General features: G+C 38.4%; 1 protein-coding gene and 1 long non-coding RNA gene across 5 annotated transcripts; one reads left to right on the top strand and one right to left on the bottom strand.

Moving 5' to 3' along the window:
- Positions 1-582: 582 nt before the first annotated feature.
- On the top strand, positions 583-6,061 carry LOC105051055 (GSH-induced LITAF domain protein). 2 transcript variants are annotated; one of them, XR_003801766.2, is made up of 5 exons: positions 583-945; positions 4,796-4,873; positions 4,974-5,026; positions 5,113-5,475; positions 5,568-6,061. It is a non-coding gene; the product is annotated as a GSH-induced LITAF domain protein (long non-coding RNA). The 2 variants fall into 2 exon arrangements; XR_833151.4 differs by lacking the exon at positions 5,568-6,061 and having other exon boundaries at positions 711-945; positions 5,113-5,557.
- A 1,360-nt stretch (positions 6,062-7,421) lies between these two features.
- LOC105051054 (DNA excision repair protein CSB) lies at positions 7,422-17,263 on the bottom strand. Of its 3 annotated transcripts, XM_010931328.4 has the most exons (7): positions 17,106-17,263; positions 16,151-16,262; positions 13,948-14,508; positions 13,366-13,765; positions 10,222-11,696; positions 8,510-8,977; positions 7,422-8,423 (listed from the first exon to the last, which is right to left on the bottom strand). In XM_010931328.4, the coding sequence occupies exons 1-7, from the start codon at positions 17,120-17,122 to the stop codon at positions 7,752-7,754; spliced, it is 3,705 nt and encodes a 1,234-aa protein (XP_010929630.1). In that variant the 5' UTR covers positions 17,123-17,263; the 3' UTR covers positions 7,422-7,751. The 3 variants fall into 3 exon arrangements, with proteins under 3 accessions (XP_010929630.1, XP_073099308.1, XP_073099309.1); XM_073243207.1 differs by lacking the exons at positions 16,151-16,262; positions 17,106-17,263 and having other exon boundaries at positions 13,948-14,220; positions 14,304-14,645; XM_073243208.1 differs by lacking the exons at positions 16,151-16,262; positions 17,106-17,263 and having other exon boundaries at positions 13,948-14,217; positions 14,304-14,645.
- Positions 17,264-17,593: the final 330 nt, after the last annotated feature.

Below are 17,593 nucleotides of genomic sequence, written 5' to 3'. Positions count from 1 at the left end.
TGATGAGTATGGACTTTTTTTATAGATTTTTTCAGGCATCTCAGCTCTCGAACAATGTCTAGCTCCGACTACATCGGCATGCTCCCGAAATCTTGCAGCAACAATGATTATTTTCGAGAGTATTCTAGGTCATGAGTTCACAATTTAATCAAGTGTAATAATCTATAGAGTGACTCGTGTAAAACCTGAGCATCTCGATGCCTGGGTTCGGGTTGCATCTTTTGAAACATCGACCATTATGCCATAGTTTATACATATCTCAAAGCATTCCAATTCTCCAAACCCCATTTATCTATCCACATAAATCTTGAAATGATAATGGTGAGATCCAATGGTGGATTCATGTGAAGGATGACGGATCCTTCCTCGGCGTGAAAGATACAACCCTGATCCCTAATGCCTGGCTTAAAGATAGGGCACTTGCTGGTGGCCTTCCCGTTTGCTGCATCTGCTTCCAATCTCAACCACTCTCACCCAAATGGGTGCCATGGGCACTAAAAAGACATAGCTAGCACCATGGTTGAAGGTTGGGGGAGAGCATCGATTGCTTCAGAAAACCTCCACTCTTGCATCCAGCTTCCACTTCCTCCTCTTGCTTGGACTGGGATCCAACGGTACTAATTGTATGCGTATGCTTACTATCTGATGACATCACATATATGATATAAATTCTCCTCGAGCTGTTCATCAATTTATATTTCCAAGCGGATCCCACTCCACCCGATCCGATCCGACATATCCGCTAGCTTCTAAGCTCTGTATCGGACCAAAGAGACCCCGGTCACCTGTGGTCTTCTCCTCCCCGACCTTCGGGTGAGAGCGAGCGATCATGGCGGCGAAGCAAGTGCAAGAGGAGCAGGCGCTAGCGGTCCCGCACGGCTCACCACACTGGGATGATCCCCGAGTGCCGTCTATGGCGATCCTCTCTCCACCGTCAACCATAAGGTGTGTTCGTCTGATCTGAAAGTTCGAATCTTTTCTTGGTTTTGTTCTCTTTGAGATGAAGAAAAAATAGGGAAAATGAAGAATGGGAATTGCTGCTCTTGGTTGATAAACGGAAGAAATTGGGTTTTTAATTGAATTGATGGATTGATTGATTAGGTTAAGACTGGCTGGGATGATGTGATTTAATTTCAGGGTGTTAATTAATTAGGGAAAAATTGGGTGGATTGATGGTAGAGGATATGAAGTTAGTTGCGGGTTTGAATGCGAAAGCTTTGGATTGTGCTTATGTTCTTATCTATAGGAAACAGATAATTTGTGAGTTCTTCTCGCTTCATGATGATATTACCATAATACCATGATAAATATATGTGGTATTGTTTGAGAAACGTGTGATCTTCGTCTACTTGATTAATTTGAGTGGTTAATATAGATACTGTAGTTTGTTTTCGAATGAGCGAGAGAAATTGCTCTCTCTTATTATAGTATCACAATTTTTTTAGATTTTGGCTAATACAACCAACAGAGTGCTTGATTTATTCTATTTTCTAAAGTTGGTACATGTCTATGAGTATTAGCCTATCGATAAGAAAAATCAATAGGATGGCCTTGAGTAACAAGATGCCTTACATCTACTGGTGACTGTTTTTATGGATTCTTTGTCACAAGGACACCAAAAAGATCAACTGAGCCTTTGGTAAAGAGATAATCTGTCTACAATGCAATCCAAAAACAATTTCTACCTAGTCCTGAAACCACTCTGGCATCCACACCTGTGCCTGCTTCTTGACACTTCAAATTGATTTATCAAATGTTTTTCCTTACGGCAAAGACCAACCTTATAGTGGTAGCATTTAAGGTTTTGTCCATTCTTGTACCTTGTGCTCTTTAAATTACATTAATACTTTCATGAGTTTCTCTTATGTTAGTCCACGTATCATGGACTAGTAACCTTAATTAACCAACTGCATGGGCTTGCAACTAGCTTGCATTAGGTATAGATTCCTCCATGATCCATATTCTGTCCTACTTGTAGCTTCTGTTTATGCGTATAGACTGTTTTACTCAAAGAGACTAGATCTTAAGTAGGCACTATTGCTTAGTGCAATGGTGAAAAAGCTTAGATTAGCAAGTGCAATGGTGCAAGTTCAAGTCCTGGAGCAGCCACTTTATGTAACAAAAGCTAAAGGTTAGCTTTTGCTGCCAGTCTGCCCCTCCTATGACCCTGGATTGATGGGTCCATAGCTGGATAATGGCCTTGTAATGCAGTATTGCATAATTCAGCACTAAAGGATCTTGCCAGAATTTCTAGCAATAGGACATTTATTGTAAAGCAAAGCAACTTAAACAAACATATTTGGGAATAGGATATTAACCTCTTTCCCCTTTCTCCAGAAACCTAAAGATTGCTTGTGGAACATTTGAAAGTCTGAAGTCATGTTGGTGTCTGCATATGCATCACAATGTTTTTACTTTGGCAATTGGTGGTGGGGTGGGGAGACTTAGGAGATTATGCATGAACTTAGTACTATTTCCAAAATAATTGCATTTTTGGGAACTTCTTGTTTTTCTTTTTACACCATTGGCAATGAGAAACTCGTCAATCAAGAACATCACATATTTATATCTATGGAGATTATGATTTTAGATCAATTCATTTAATGCATTCTTGACATGATTATCCTACAACCCATCTTCTAGTTTTTGGTCTATGATTTGATGGATTCTTATGTTTTCATTGTTATTATCTTATGTCATATTTGAACTTGTGGTATCCAAGTCTTATGTGATACTATGATGTCACTGAACAGACATCCTGTATTGCATGTTATACTGTAGTAGATTAATCTGAATTTTGACTTTTAGGTGCCATTTGGTATTGATTTCATTTTTCTTATTTTTAGAAATAGAAAAATGAAAAAAGTTATTTCTATTTTATTGCTGAACTTTTGAAAACATAAACATATTTTGTATAGTCAATTATTTTTAAAAACATAACCATAATGTTGGTTCTTGATGCGGTGATAGTAGTGGCAAAGATAGTGGAGATCATAATGGTGGCTATGATGACAACAGCAACAAGATGTTAGTGATATGGTGGTGGCAGTGGTGGTGATGGGCACGCGTTGATGTGGTGGTGGCAATGATGATGGTGGTGATGAGATAGAGGCAATGGTGGCAACAACATTATGACAGTGGTGGTAGGGGTGGCGGCAGCGACGATGATGATAGTGATGGAAATGATGGTCGTGGCAGCAGCAATGGTGCTAGCAAAAATGGTGTCGGCGGTGGTAGTGATGGTGGTGGCAGAGATCATGGTGGCGGCAGTGGTGGTGATGATGATGGTGCTCGAGACGGTGGTGGCAATGTGGCACTAGTAGTGATGGCAGCGATGTTGATGGAGATGGTGTCGGTTGTGGTGGGAAAAGATATGAGTTTCTTGCTTTTGATAATAGTGAAAGTAAAAAAAATGTTCTTATTTTTCATTTTTCTAGAGGTAATAAAAATAATCTTTCAAAAATAGAAAATGAAGATAATAGTATTATACATGTTTTTGTCTCAGTTTTTGTCATCTTACTTTTAAAATTAAAAATAAGGCAAAGCAGTACCAAATAGGTCCTTAGTTAGTGCTTTATAAATGAATATTTGTTTTTAAATGAAGCCTCGTCTCCTCTCTTTCACTAGGACGACTGTATGATGTTTAACGGCAGGCCATTCTCGCTCAAAGATGTAGACAGTAACATTGGTTGGAGAATTGACAATGGAAAAAAAAAACTCACACTGTGATGCATCTCAATTTGATCAGCAATGCCAACCCATTGTAATGGAACAAGATTTGCAGGTTGAGGTTATGATTAGTCAAGGAGAAATAATATCTACAAGCATAGCAGGCAGAGGATTCATGTTACCGTAGAGGATTTTTTTTTTTTTTTTTGATTTTTTCTAATGATCAGTTGGAGCCAATTCAAGTGATCTCTTATTGGAGATCATGATGACAATAATGTTAGTGGTACCATGCTCCCATTTTAGACAGCTACTAGGTATTAATAGATAGTTTTATGGTTCTTGGCATTTCTTTTCTTTTTTCTTCCCTCTCTTCCTGGATATTTCTCTAATGCCATTTGGCATGTTAATTTAATTTTACATACTACATAATAATGTACAAGCTTATAGATGTAGTTGTTATACTTTGAATATATTGGTATCGATAACACCATTTTATGTCCATGTCCATATTGCAAGATTTTGGTAAATATTTGGATGTTGCTAAACAAAGAGTATTCGCATTTAGTAAGCATTAATCAGTTGGGTTTATCATATCTCAAATAACATATACAAATTCTTAGTGTAGCAGATGGCACTGCCTGTGATCTGATAGAAAACAAGCCAATATGGTGTTGTATTTGTTTTTACCTAAAAGTTTGTGCTGGTTTAATCTGCAAAGCCTCGACTGTTCTCTGTTTCTTTTCTTTCTTTCTTTCTTTCTTTCTTTTTAAATTTCCTTTGTTGTGCATCTGTTAATAAGTGCTTTTCATGGATGGTGAAAAATCATTGTTTAAGGACACTTAAGTCAGATTTTTTTTCTTTTTATTTTCATTTACTTTCTTTTCTTCCCTGACCCTGTACTAGAGTTTTGGTCTTTTGATTCTGGGTTGTGACTGGAATTTCTATTGATGTTCTGATAACACACTAGGGTAGGCGTTATGTGATCAACAATTAGGTTATATTAGATCAGTAAACAGAGCAAAAATGCATATCATTTACTAATGGCATCTCCTTGATTCTAATACACCGGCATCATAGTTATACTGAGTGAAACTTAATTTAATGGCATTCTTATACCTTGGTGAAGATGGGTTGCATGATGCCATTTTTGCTGGAGTTTGCATCCTTTGCCCCACCATGGACTTACCCCGCTGTGGACAACAAGGTCAAGCAGTTTCTCCCATTTTTACCATTATTTCCTATGTGTTTGCCCTTGCCATCAATTTTATTACTGTAATGCAACTTACAACATTGAAATGTCACAGGTTTCTGAATCCGAGAAATCAGATCCTTGTCTTGTTGTGGATCCAATTGGCTGGTAAGAGCAGAGTTTTGCTGTGCCTGTATAGTCTGAATTCATGATGCTTCGCTTTCTTGCTTAAGGTTCAAATTTTCCCTGTGCAGGGCTGTGAAGAATCTATTAGACAATAACAGAAAGGCCACATATTTCAAGAGCAAATGTTATACCTGTGTTACTGTGGTTTTGATGACATCTTGAGATAGTTTATGGAATAATTTAGTAGATTGATATAAGAATTCTTATAATATTGCTGTTTGATTTAGTCATTTATTGTTGTCAGTTATATGGGGGAATTGTAAGCTAGTTCTCCATGTAGAGGTGTCCCAAAATTTGTTTTAAACTGATTATGTGGGAGGCAAGGATGTCATGGGAGAAATGTTAGGAATTATCATCTCTATTGACCGAGTTGAGGTGCTTAATGTCAAGGAGCATATATTGGGTGGACAAACAGTTGTTAGAGAAACAAGGTTATGTCTGTAGTTTTACGTGTTCCCTCCTAAAACATGTTTTTATTCTTCTATGCAAATGGAGACAGACATTTCCCCTTTATCTGTTGCAGATTTACCTTTTGGCTCACTGTCGCACCTTCCCATTCACAGAACTTGCAGGGGATGCAGATCTCTCCTGTGAAACATTTGTCTTTATCTGTTTGCCAAGCCTGTCCAACAGTTCAAGAATTTCTGTACATTCACTCTTCATTGTTCGTGCACAAAAACAAAGCACCAGAATCACATGTAGTGACAGTTAAAGTAACCAACTGGAGACCGGCAATCGAAGTCACGTTAAGATTGTGCAGGCTCAATAGTCTCTTTTTTCTCTCAGCTGATCTTTTGTGGCAGATTCAAGCAGGTTGTAGCAAGTGATGGGTTTCTTTATATGCCAAATTCAGGCCAGTGGTACCAGCATGTTAGTTTTACAGCTATGTAAAACCTCATGAAATTAGAAAAAGGCAGTTGTGTCGGAGGAACCTGTAAAATGGAACTCATTCTCTGTACTGCATCTAAGTTCGGATTGATCAACAGAACATTGAAAGATCATGCTAGGTTTTGTAAACTCTGTTTATCTTCACCAATTCTCTTACATCAAACAGTCTAACACATGATCCTTGTTTATCTTGCTTTATCCTTGAATCGTTGCAAAATCAGACAGGACAGAAAAGGGCAAGAGATCATGAATAAGTTTCACTAAAGGTCATGGCATGTCATAATTTGTATTCACCCACTTCATATGACAGTTGCATTTGCATTTCTTTGTGCAAGATGATATCAATTGCAGGGTCTCCTCCATACCGCTGCTCAGTTTACAAGATGCACAAAAAATTTAGGTGCAAGTCATTAGTAGTGTAAACAAGCTTCCACCAGATCCTAGAGAAATTGATGTCAGAAATTGCAAGGGTATGGATTCTAGAGAACATATGAGTTCTGTTCTTGGTGTACCTTAAACTTCTTGAAAGTGTGGATCAATAAGATAATAGTTAAAAATAAGAGGATACAAATCATCTGATATTGCTTCATAGAAACTGATGAGTTGATCGATCAGCTTTTGGAACCTCCCCCCCTTCCTGCTTTTTTAGGGAGGAAGTTGGTGCATGAGAACTTTGGATCTTTGATAGAACCCACTCCTGATAAGTTCCTCCCTGATGCGGAGATGTTGCCTCCTCAGATTGTGCAGTGTCTGAGAAGACCAAACACAAGAATGACCAAGAAGTCTGAAGTTAACGAAGGTGATTAACTAGGTATAATCACCTATAATTTAAAGATGCTTTTATGATGTATCTGCTATATGCCAACAAATGTGGTCTGATGCATTTTCTAGTTGCTCCTAGGAGAAGGTAATTGCAGTCCGATAATGTATGCTTACCGAGAAGATTCATGGAGCCTATGACTTTTGATTATCCATATCAGAGTTGATGAAAGTTATGCAGTCGTTTTCCAAGAAAGAGGATATGACAATATATTGAGTATCCAACATCAGAGAGAGCACTGAGGAGGACAGAATACGCGCATGTTTCTTGTTGTTTAGAAGTTCTTTTACATTTTTTAAAGAACGTTTTTCTCAAAAACAATTAAGTGTTTGGTAATATCACAAGAGATGTGCTCCTATGGGAAGCACAAGTCAAGAAGTGCTTTTTTTTTTTTTTTTTTTTGGGTATAGAGTCAAGAAGTGCTTTCTAGAAGTATGTAACATGATGGTCTATTGCCCAGCATTTAGCTTCTTGAGGACCGGTAAGCTTTTGTATTTTCGTTAAATGTTCCCTATAATTTGTTTTCTTTATAAATCGATTGAGTTTTGCTCAAATTTTCCTCAGAAAGCCAAAAAAAGAAGAAGAAAAACTGCTTTTCGTATACTGGCAAGTCCAATCTAAACATTTAGCAATATATCAATCAAGAGCTACAATCAATACACAATCACAGCAAATAAACCTTTTTCCAGTGGATTGAAAATGTGTAATATGTACAGCATGACACCTGAATAGTGTCATTTTCTTTTTCATCTGTCCCCTCTCCAAAATAGCAAAAAGGGAATTTGAAGAAATCACTGATTTAGCCCGTGATTTTAGTAGAACAAAACAACGTCCCAACAGCTCTATGCTGGTACCATAGAAGCTGTGGAAGTTGCAGTCAAAAAACAAAGGATACATTTCCGGCTGTTTTACCACCCAAAACAACAAATTCCTACTATTAGATGCAGCTTTACAGCAGCATGTATCTACCAGGGCATGGTAAATCGTACAATGCTCCATCTACTGATATTCTGGCTTTAAAACCCATCTAGATCCACCAGCATCTTTCTCTAGTGCAGCTATCTCCTTGAGAAGATTCTTAAACAGAGGCAAATCTTTTGACTGTATCCTGTCCTTGAAGTGCTGTGTTATGCTAGCAGAATCAGTTTGCCCACCCCTCTGCTGTATGAAGGTGCATAGTTGGCGGATCAAGATCTCAGGTTGGACCACCATATACCTATGGGAAGGCTTTGATGCCACAGTGTTTTCAGGAATGCTCTCTCTCTGATTCGAACTAGATGCCAAATCTAGATCTTGCTCAAGTGCATCGCCAACTGCTCTTTCTTGAGTTCCACGGATTCTAGCCAAGAGTTCAGCTGAAGACAGTGCCTTACCAGTGGAAGCTCCAGCTGCTAAACCAGGAGGCCTACTTGCAGACCCTTCTGATGGTTTTGAAGGACCAAGCATTTGAGTATTTATGGTAGACCCAAACTTCCTACGGATGGATGATGGTGCCCCAGCAGCACCTGATCTTCCGGTCCATGTTGGAACAGAAAAACTGTCACGGCTTCTGAGCCTTCTTGATTCACGCAAGGCTTCAGCTGCCCTTCGTGCAACTCGGGAAGCTTGCTCCTCCAGCCTCATCTTATCGTCATCATTGGCATTCAGAATAGCATCATGGTTCATTGCACTCTGCAAACAGAGAGGAACTCAGCTTGAATGATGAGATTACCATCTAAGGAAGTGCAAGGAAGGAACATTAATAGATTAGTACTTACATGAATCCCATGAGCATCAAAAAGACTCTTCAATATATTTGTTTCTTCATCTATTTCACCATTCCTCTGACCGGCAATCTCTTTTCCTTTGCTGTTGGAGCTAGATGCTCCAAGCCCTGGAGAGTTTGTTTCTTTAGCTGGCACAACAGGAGCAGTGGAAGCTGCAGAGGACCCTTGTTTATCTTGGTAGCCATTGCCAACCCCAACATTTACCTCTTCAGACAACTGGCTGAATATATTTGAAGTCTCAGTAGAACCACCCTCTCTATCATCTTGCAGCGTGAAGAGATCCTTCATGTCTTTGGCTTTAAAGAATCTTCTTTGCTGAGGGTTCTTCAATATCTTATTGGTCAGGAAATGTTTGTAAATCTGCCTATGATACACCTTCTCCTCTATAGTTCCACGCGTGATCAACCTGTAAACCGTTACATCCCGTTTCTGCCCGATCCGCCAAGCTCGTTCTCTTGCCTGTACCACACAAATTTTACTCAGGTTTCAGATGGAAACAGAACTGGATGCATGTAAACAAGTTTGTAACTAACAAATACATTGGTAAACAAAGACAGATTTCGGTCAGGGTTTACACACACCGCTGGATGCATTTCTGGATGTGGAACCAACTACAAATGCAATACCAACAGATAAATGGGTAATTTTAGTGTAAACATCCTACCTACAGAAAAAGTATATATCCCAAGCTCATACAAAATCTAAAACCATGTTTGGATAAATTTGTTAAATAGACTGGTAACAAAGTGATAATTTTCATGAAATATAAACCAATCCTAACCATCCATTATAATCTAGACCTAATAACCAAAATTTTCAGATACGACTGACAATATACATGCACAAAAAGACTGAAGTACTGCAAAATTGACAACATAAATATGCATATAACTATCTTCCAACAATGAACAAAACATCTTGTTGAAGGTCACACATTTACCTAAGATATCTGTCCACAGCAACTTACCTGCAAACATCCATGTTCTTGTGTCACAGAGAGAGGGGGAGTCCCTGTTTTTCTAAGATGAAGAGATGCAGAAGCTATCGAACATTGCTCCTTACAGTAGTTATTGAGAAAGTGATTCATACATTCCATGTATTACATGTATTAATGTGAAATATAAACATAAACAAGAAATATTTTATCAAGAAATATTTTATTTATCTCTCTCTCTCTCTCTCTCTCTCTCTCTCTGTGTGTCTCTCTCTGTGTTGGTGGTTGGGGGATGTGGGGGTGGAGGGGAAGAAGCAACATGATTAACAACAATCATACTATAATATATCAAGTTAGACTACACAATAAATGTTATCAATTTGGATGGTCCATCGATTTTGAGTCATTAACTGCCACCAAAGATTTAATGTTTATTGTGCAGTCAACCTCATGCATCAATGAACCAAGTTGATACAGCACCTAGAAAAAAACTCAAAGACCCAATCCTAATTCTCACTAAAACATTCAAACAAGTAAATATGCAACAAGCATCAAAATTTAACTGTTGGTACACTAGCATGGTGCCATTGATGTGTAAAATCTAGCAAATGCACATAGCTAAAACTTGTGTTGGCATCTACAAAAGAAGTTTCTAGAAAGACCATAAATTAGCAAGATTCTCAGCTTGTCCTCAGATCTGAGATGAGTCTGAGTTGAATGGTAGGGATAAATAATTTCAACGATACATAACCCGCAAGATGAATTTTACCTGCATATCTGTGGAAGGATTCCAGTCAGGATCATATATGATAACCCTGTCAGCACCAGTTAAGTTTGTCCCTAAACCCCCAACTTTAGTAGTCAGGATAAAAATAAAGACATCAGATGAGTTGTTAAATTCATCTATAAGTGCCATCCTCTGCTTTATAGGAGTAAGTCCATCCATTCTCCGATAGCTATACCCACTTGCAGCCAGGAAGTTTTCCAAAATGTCTAGCATTTGTTGAGTCTGTGCGAAGAGTAGAACACGATGTTCTTGCTCCTTCCAGACCCTAAGTACTTGAGCAACCACTTTCATTTTTCCACTCCGCTCTGGATTCCCATAGTCTGGATGCAGAGCAGAGTGTTCTCTTTCTAAAAGATCAGGATGATTGCAAATCTTACGCATGATATCTATTCCATAAAGTGAGTTTCTACTGCCCTCAAAAATTTGCTCCACTTCAGAACTAGCAAGGAATGCCCTATAAACAGATCGCTGGTCTGAAGTTAGGCTACAGAAAAGGACATGCTCAGTTTTCTTGGGAAGTTGGGCGTTCACATCAGCTTTCATACGCCTAAGAAGGTATGGCGTTATCAAGTCACGCAAGACAACTGCACATCTGTAAGCTGTGGACACTTGCAATGGTGTAGCATTAGCATACCCGCCAACTGTAATAGGAACAGCAAATTCTGTCTCAAATACAGGTAAAACACCTAGCTTTCCAGGGAAGACAAAATCGAAAAGGGACCAAAGTTCTGAAAGCTTGTTCTGAATTGGTGCACCAGTCATGATTATACGGTGAACTGTCTGTAACTGTTTACAAACTAAAGTTACTTCAGCATTAGGATTTCTTATACGGTGACCCTCATCCAATATGGCATATCCCCACTCTATATCGAGCAACTTCTCCCCTAGAATGCGTAGTTGCTCATATGTGGTGAGAAGTAACCCAGATTCTGATTGCACAACACGATCAATCAAATCATTCCACCTCTTTACCGACTTGGCAGGGCGAGGTCTTTCATTATCAGAATCCAGGGAATCTTCGCTATCATAATCGCTTTCACTTGACTTTGCCACCGTCTGTTTATTTAAACCATGTGCAGAATCATGCAATATCTCAACTCTGAAGTCAGGGTACCATTTTCGAGCTTCCCGCTGCCACTGTCGCAGAAGGGTAACTGGACAAACAACAATGCTGGGTTTATACATTTTACTGAAATGTAAAGCACCAAGAAACGATATCACCTGCACAGTCTTGCCCAGACCCATTTCATCTCCTATAATGCCACCAGCTCTTTGGCAGTGCAGCTCCCACAGCCACTTCATCCCCACTTTTTGATAATCAAAAAGGTTCATATAAATAGAAGCAGGAATTTTTAATCCTCCTTCAAGGATTACAGGAGATTGCTCCCCATCATCTGTGTTCTCTTCTTGAGTCTCCCCATAATCTGAGGCAATTGAGTCTCCCATTGAATCTTCATCTAGAAAACGGTTGAAAAGGCATCAGCACAAATAACAGAAGAAAATAACCACCAAACTCCAGAGAATCTGTGCATCCTTATTATGCCAAAAAATCCATGGAAATATTAAAGATATATAAAGACAAGTTTCCGCATCCTACAATAGCTGGGTGCAAGGGTCTCAAAAGACAAGTGCGGTGAATGTAGGTATAAATGCTCAGCACACTTCTAGTAAAGGAAGTTTTCAATGTAGTTCATTGATACAAGATTTCTATAATATACTCCTGTTCTACCATACCTTAAAACCAAAACATTCAGGAGAAGCAATAGATTTGCAAAAGACTGACATAATTACCACTCAAACACTACGAGCCACCAATAACTCATATCGTAAGAGTTCCATGCTCAATTATGTATATCTAGACCAATTTTCAAATGTCAATGTACCGAGATTCCTTTAAAAAAACAGCCTCTCCATATTTTGCCTCTGGGCTCATACATAGTTCAACTAGTTCAATTTTAACAAACTCATATATCCTTGCAAGCTTAACCCATTTCTCCAACAGGGCAAGAATCCAGCAAAGGGCACGTAAGAGGTAGGATTAGGATTAACTAAAAGGTGCTTTTCAAAATGCAAGTCACTACTAATAACAAAATGATAATCTACTAGAGAAGAAGATCTCAACTTGACCCCCTGGAGTTGAATCCAGTTGATGTCCCCACATGAAATCCATACAATAATGGGAAAGCAGAAATTTTGACCCCAGAAGACAAACCAACACACCTATATTCTTCCATAAGATATTCAAACAAAACAGTAAGGGTTTTATGAAGGTTAACTTTGAGCTTTGGCCATAATTTAAAAAAGAAATAATGTGCAAAATGTTAAATAAGTCACCTATTTTTCAATTGAAAAACTATAATATCAATAACATTGAGTGGGTCAACCCATCTGAATTCTTTCAAACCATCTACCTATGTTAAATTAAACAAGACCACCATATGCAACATTCTACATGAGAATTCTGGCACTATCATTGACAAGAACAGAAATGACAAGCACTTTTGCCTTAATTCACTTGAACCAATGTCTGGTCACAAGCATTGGTGGTTCTCTTATACAGGCCAATGCTTAGGACCTGCTTGCAAACTGACAACTACAAATATGTACCAAGCTCAGGGGAATGAAGTTTCTGCTTTAAAAATATTGAAAAATGAATGAAGAATTTAAGATGCATAAGCAACAAAAAGTAAAATGATGATCAAAAAATTGCAGAAGCTACTAACAGAAAGCTTGCAGGAGCTGATAAATGTGGCTGCGGACAGTGGCAAGAGTACCTATTCATCATAGGTTCAATCAAACTCCTGTTTTTGACTCTTTATTGTGAAAGAACTTTAGAAATCAGCTAATGGTCATAAATGCAATTCATAAAGGATGAACAATGGAGAAGAAATATTAAACAGCAATGCAGACATCTAAGTACAAGCAGTAGCCCATAATACCTGAATAAGCATCAAAGCAATGAGACTCAATGACCATGTCATGATATACTCTACAATCAGTTCATGCTAATGGCAGTTCATTTGGTCCAAGATTTCTACCAACAGCATGGTATGGAAAAATAGAACTTATAACCAAAAAAAACACAGAATTAAGAGTTCCCTGGAAGGGAAAAGTTGGAGACCATACCACTTCCATCAGGCAGTTTCTCCTTTGAATCTACCTTTCTCCATTTCTTGCTAGGTAAAGGTCTCTTTGTCCTTCTCAGCTTTCGTGTCTTCTTCTCTAACTCCTTTCCTTTTGGAGAGACTGGATGTTTCAAGGGTGCCTTAAGTCTTTGAAAAGGATGGGTTGGTGCATCAAGTCCAGATAAGGCCACAGTATCAAGCAATTTGGTTGCTGGGCGATTTTGTGCCGCATCTGATATTAATTGAGCAACTTTAGCTATGCTAGCTGAAGCATGATCTTCAGCTGCACTTTCCTCAGGCACATGCCTATTTGATGGTGCAGGTTGTTGAACACGACGCTCAAAGCCTTTAATCTTATGAAATGGAGTTAATATTCCTTTACGGATCAATTCATCCCTTTCCTATGATGTGAACAGCTGAAGATCAGTACTAACAAGATCATAGCATTCATGGATAACGCCTAGTTTACAGTAACAGTATTAGTTTACAATTTAAATGCTTTATGTTGGAACTTTATAGAACATAGTAGAAGACCTAAAAGTTCTGGATCATCATGTGATAATGCTAAAGAGAAGCTACTCACAGTTTCAACAAATCCAGTTGAGGCTGCATCCAGCACTGCATCAAAATCAGCATCTTCATTGTAAGCAACAGTTTTCAAATGACTTTTTGAATCCCTATTAGACTGTTCAACTGCTTTTGATTTCCTCTTGCACTTCTCTTCAACCAGGTCAGCAAGTAGCTTCTCATGTCCAAAGTCCTCAGGAGTGGCATTCTCATCAAGCTTAGAGATTTCATTTTGAAGTTGAGCCTTTGTTTTCTTGAGGCTTCTTAAACGGTCAGTTGCTAGTGCCTGCTGCAGAGTTAATCCATTGGATGTAACTTGAGCAGAACCATCATCATTTCTCCTATCATTATCCTCTTTAATATCTGCATTACCTGTATGGTCATTCTCACTGTACGCAACATCTTTAGCCGCTTCAATGCTAGAAGCTACAGCATCAATTTCAACTTCCACTGCCCGTAATTTATCATAAAGTTTAATTCGGCTGGTAGATGATGGACCAGTTTCAGGCTCTCCATCAAGCTCATGCTCCTCAGAGCAGACCTCTGATTGACTTCCACACTTAGCATCACTTTTTGCCTGTAGAAGAGCACACTTCTCATTAGAAATTGGTGCATATCTATTTTCACTATATTCGCCACATCACTTTTGAGTTCACAGTGACAAACTTGGCAATGATGAAAGAGAATAAATCATAAAGTCTATATAGTTGGCTTGCTAACAATTCTGATAGACTTAGCTAAAGCTCAAGACTCTCTGATGAACCTAGCCAGTATCCCAGCATCCAGCTGCTTTGCCCTCCTTTATAAGATGACAGAAAAAGCAGTTAGCATTTCCTACCTATCTTCGATCAAGTAACATTTTGAAGGAGCCACATGTCATATGAAAATATGCTGTCCTTGTGAGATGCATGCAATTAGATAACATACACTTATTTGATCATACTCAGGTCGAGCTTCAAAAGATAACCTGCACATTTTGCGCCATGAAAATGTTCCTTCTTTTAAAATTCGTATTAGATATTCTTTTATCTGATGTAATTACCTCTTTACTTTAAGAAACTCTATGTTCAGATATTCTAACTCTTCTCTCCCTCTCAAAATAATAATAATTAAAAAAATAGAAGATAGTTGTTAGATACTGGACCTTCGAAAATAGAATTTGAATTAATAAGCCAGATCAGGTAAAGCAAAATGTCTCTTTGTAACTAGGAAATGGTATTCAAGTAAAGCATATAAACAAGATACAGAAGACCAGATCAACTTACTGCAAGGAAGATAGATGGCCACAAGGAAAAAAGAAAACAGAACAAAGCAAAAGGATAATGAAGAGAACAACAAGAGAATGACATGAAATGTAGAAAGAGGCTAAAAAATATAAATAGACTCCAAAATGACAAGATTCCCATCCAATCCAAGTAAAACATGTCCAAAAGAAAAGAGAATATCCAAAGTGGATAAAATCCTAAATCCTATCCCTACCCAGGGCAATAAAACCAAATGTCCAAGCTAAAATATTTCTTAAAACAAACCATAGATTTGCTAAAAAGCTGTCGGTTAATAAGGACTAGAATAGACTGTGAATGTGTGTGCGTGTGCATAATCTGAAGAAAGGGATTTACAATGATTTGGTAAAATATGCATGAGTGATGATTTAGGTTCTTCTGTCTCAGGATGTTTTGAATAGTCATAAGCACAATCATGGTTACTACAACTCGATAGTACAATATGCACTCTCAAAGATTGGTTTTCTGATTACTTAGTTTCAAGAAAACATAAATAATAATTTTCCATAAATCCTATGCAAGGTTCATCATACAAGCGTGTACCATCCTATACTGAAGGTATGGGACTAATACTCAATACCAGGAGCATACCAAGTGTCAGTAAACCAAACTGACCCATACCCGCATGGTACCCGTACAAGTGACGAAACTGGTATTGTGAACCTTGCTCCTGTGACATTTGATCATTATGCAAATTGTGAATATACTAAAAAATTAAAGGGATTCAGCAACATATGATATAGTGTTGGTTTCACATTACATTAGACATGGGAATTCAATGTTGTCCTTCTTCAGATGATTCAATTTCTGAATCATATTAGACGAACAAAGACAGAAAATAACAGAAGAAGGAGAGAACAGTAATCCACCGAGAATAATACAGAAATGATTATAAGTTATTGTCCAAGCAGATATGAGAGGAAGAAAAGGGATTACCTCTGATAATATTTTACGTTCAATATCTTCTGGCTTCACAGATGTGATGCCCAAACTACTCAACAAAAGTTTGTCCTCATCCTCCTCATCCATATTGTCACATGCACATGGGCTATATTACATTTAAAACACAATGCCACCAGAAAAAGGGCGACCAATTAGTACAACAGAAGTTATATCCACTCTCCATCGAAAAGCAATGCAAATCTAACATGCAGCGTAGCATTCTTCGGTGAAAAAAAAAGGTTGGAAATATAACAAGAACAAAAAGTGAACAGTCACACTATTCACACCCTATCAACACAGACAATACACTAATAGATATGAACAGCTTGATGATTTGCACGATGAAAAGGAAATAAACAAGTCCATTATTAGCCAAAAAAAGTCCCCTTATCAACCCATCTATTCCTACTTCGCTCTCAAAGCATCACTAGGACACCACCAAGCAAATTTAGAAGGTCAAGAAAATAAGGAAAAATTACAGCTTTCCTACAAAAGTAATCCAGAATTTTCATAAATAAGGGCTGCAATTAAGGAATCCGCTGAGGTTCTGAATGACTCATTTCCACAACCTCAATTAAGGATGTTTCCAACAATCAGCCATAGTTCCAATTCCAATCACCAGACAATCTAATAGCTAATAATGCTAACTACCAGCATTCTATCGGATTTACAACCCAATGTTTCACAGGACAATCCAAATATTCGGCAATCGAGAAAAGAAAAATTACGAGAATTAAACAGAATCAAATCTCAGATGGAATCAAATCTGAAAGGTCGAAGATAGAATCACGCGATAGAATAAAAGAAGAATTCAGATATAGACGAATATGTATATCGTCTCTTTGCGGATTTCGATGGCGGAAAACAACTGGAAAAAAATCCGAGAGAGAGCGAGAGAGAGAGAGAGAGAGAGAGAGAGAGAGAGAGAGAGAGAGGTAAGGTCGCTCACCGAGACCGAAAGATCATCGCTATCTCTCGGGACAAGAGATCGATTCCAAGGCCCTAGATTATGACGAAGAGTAGGGAGAGCTCCTCGTCGGACGCCGGCCCTCTTCTCCTCTCCCCTCCCTCGGCCTCCCCTCTCGGTCTCCAGGTTAAGTATTTTCAAGGGTGAGAAGCCGCCGGCCCGGGTCGAATATTGGACAATGAACCGGTAGGTCGACCGGCTTGGGTGTAACTCGCGGTGGACCGGGTTTAGGACGCGGCAGCCTTGGCAGCGACTGTATTGCGGAGATGGTGCAACATAAGCTGGCTTGTTCTGATAACCAAGCATGGCTGCACCAATTAACATTTATTTATTCAAATTTGCTTGAGTTAGAATTATTTTAAAATAGAATTATTGTTAGTTTGTGAATCGGTAACATACCTTTCGGGAATACATGTTCAATTTTTCAAGAACTCTCGTTTGGCAAGAATTATGTGATTTGAACTTTTTGT

The sequence above is a fragment of the Elaeis guineensis genome, chromosome 9, assembly GCF_000442705.2.
Source record: "Elaeis guineensis isolate ETL-2024a chromosome 9, EG11, whole genome shotgun sequence".
NCBI classification, from domain to species: Eukaryota; Viridiplantae; Streptophyta; class Magnoliopsida; order Arecales; family Arecaceae; genus Elaeis; species Elaeis guineensis.
Note: the sequence above shows the minus strand (reverse complement) of the source record. Positions and strands in the feature narration are given on the sequence as shown.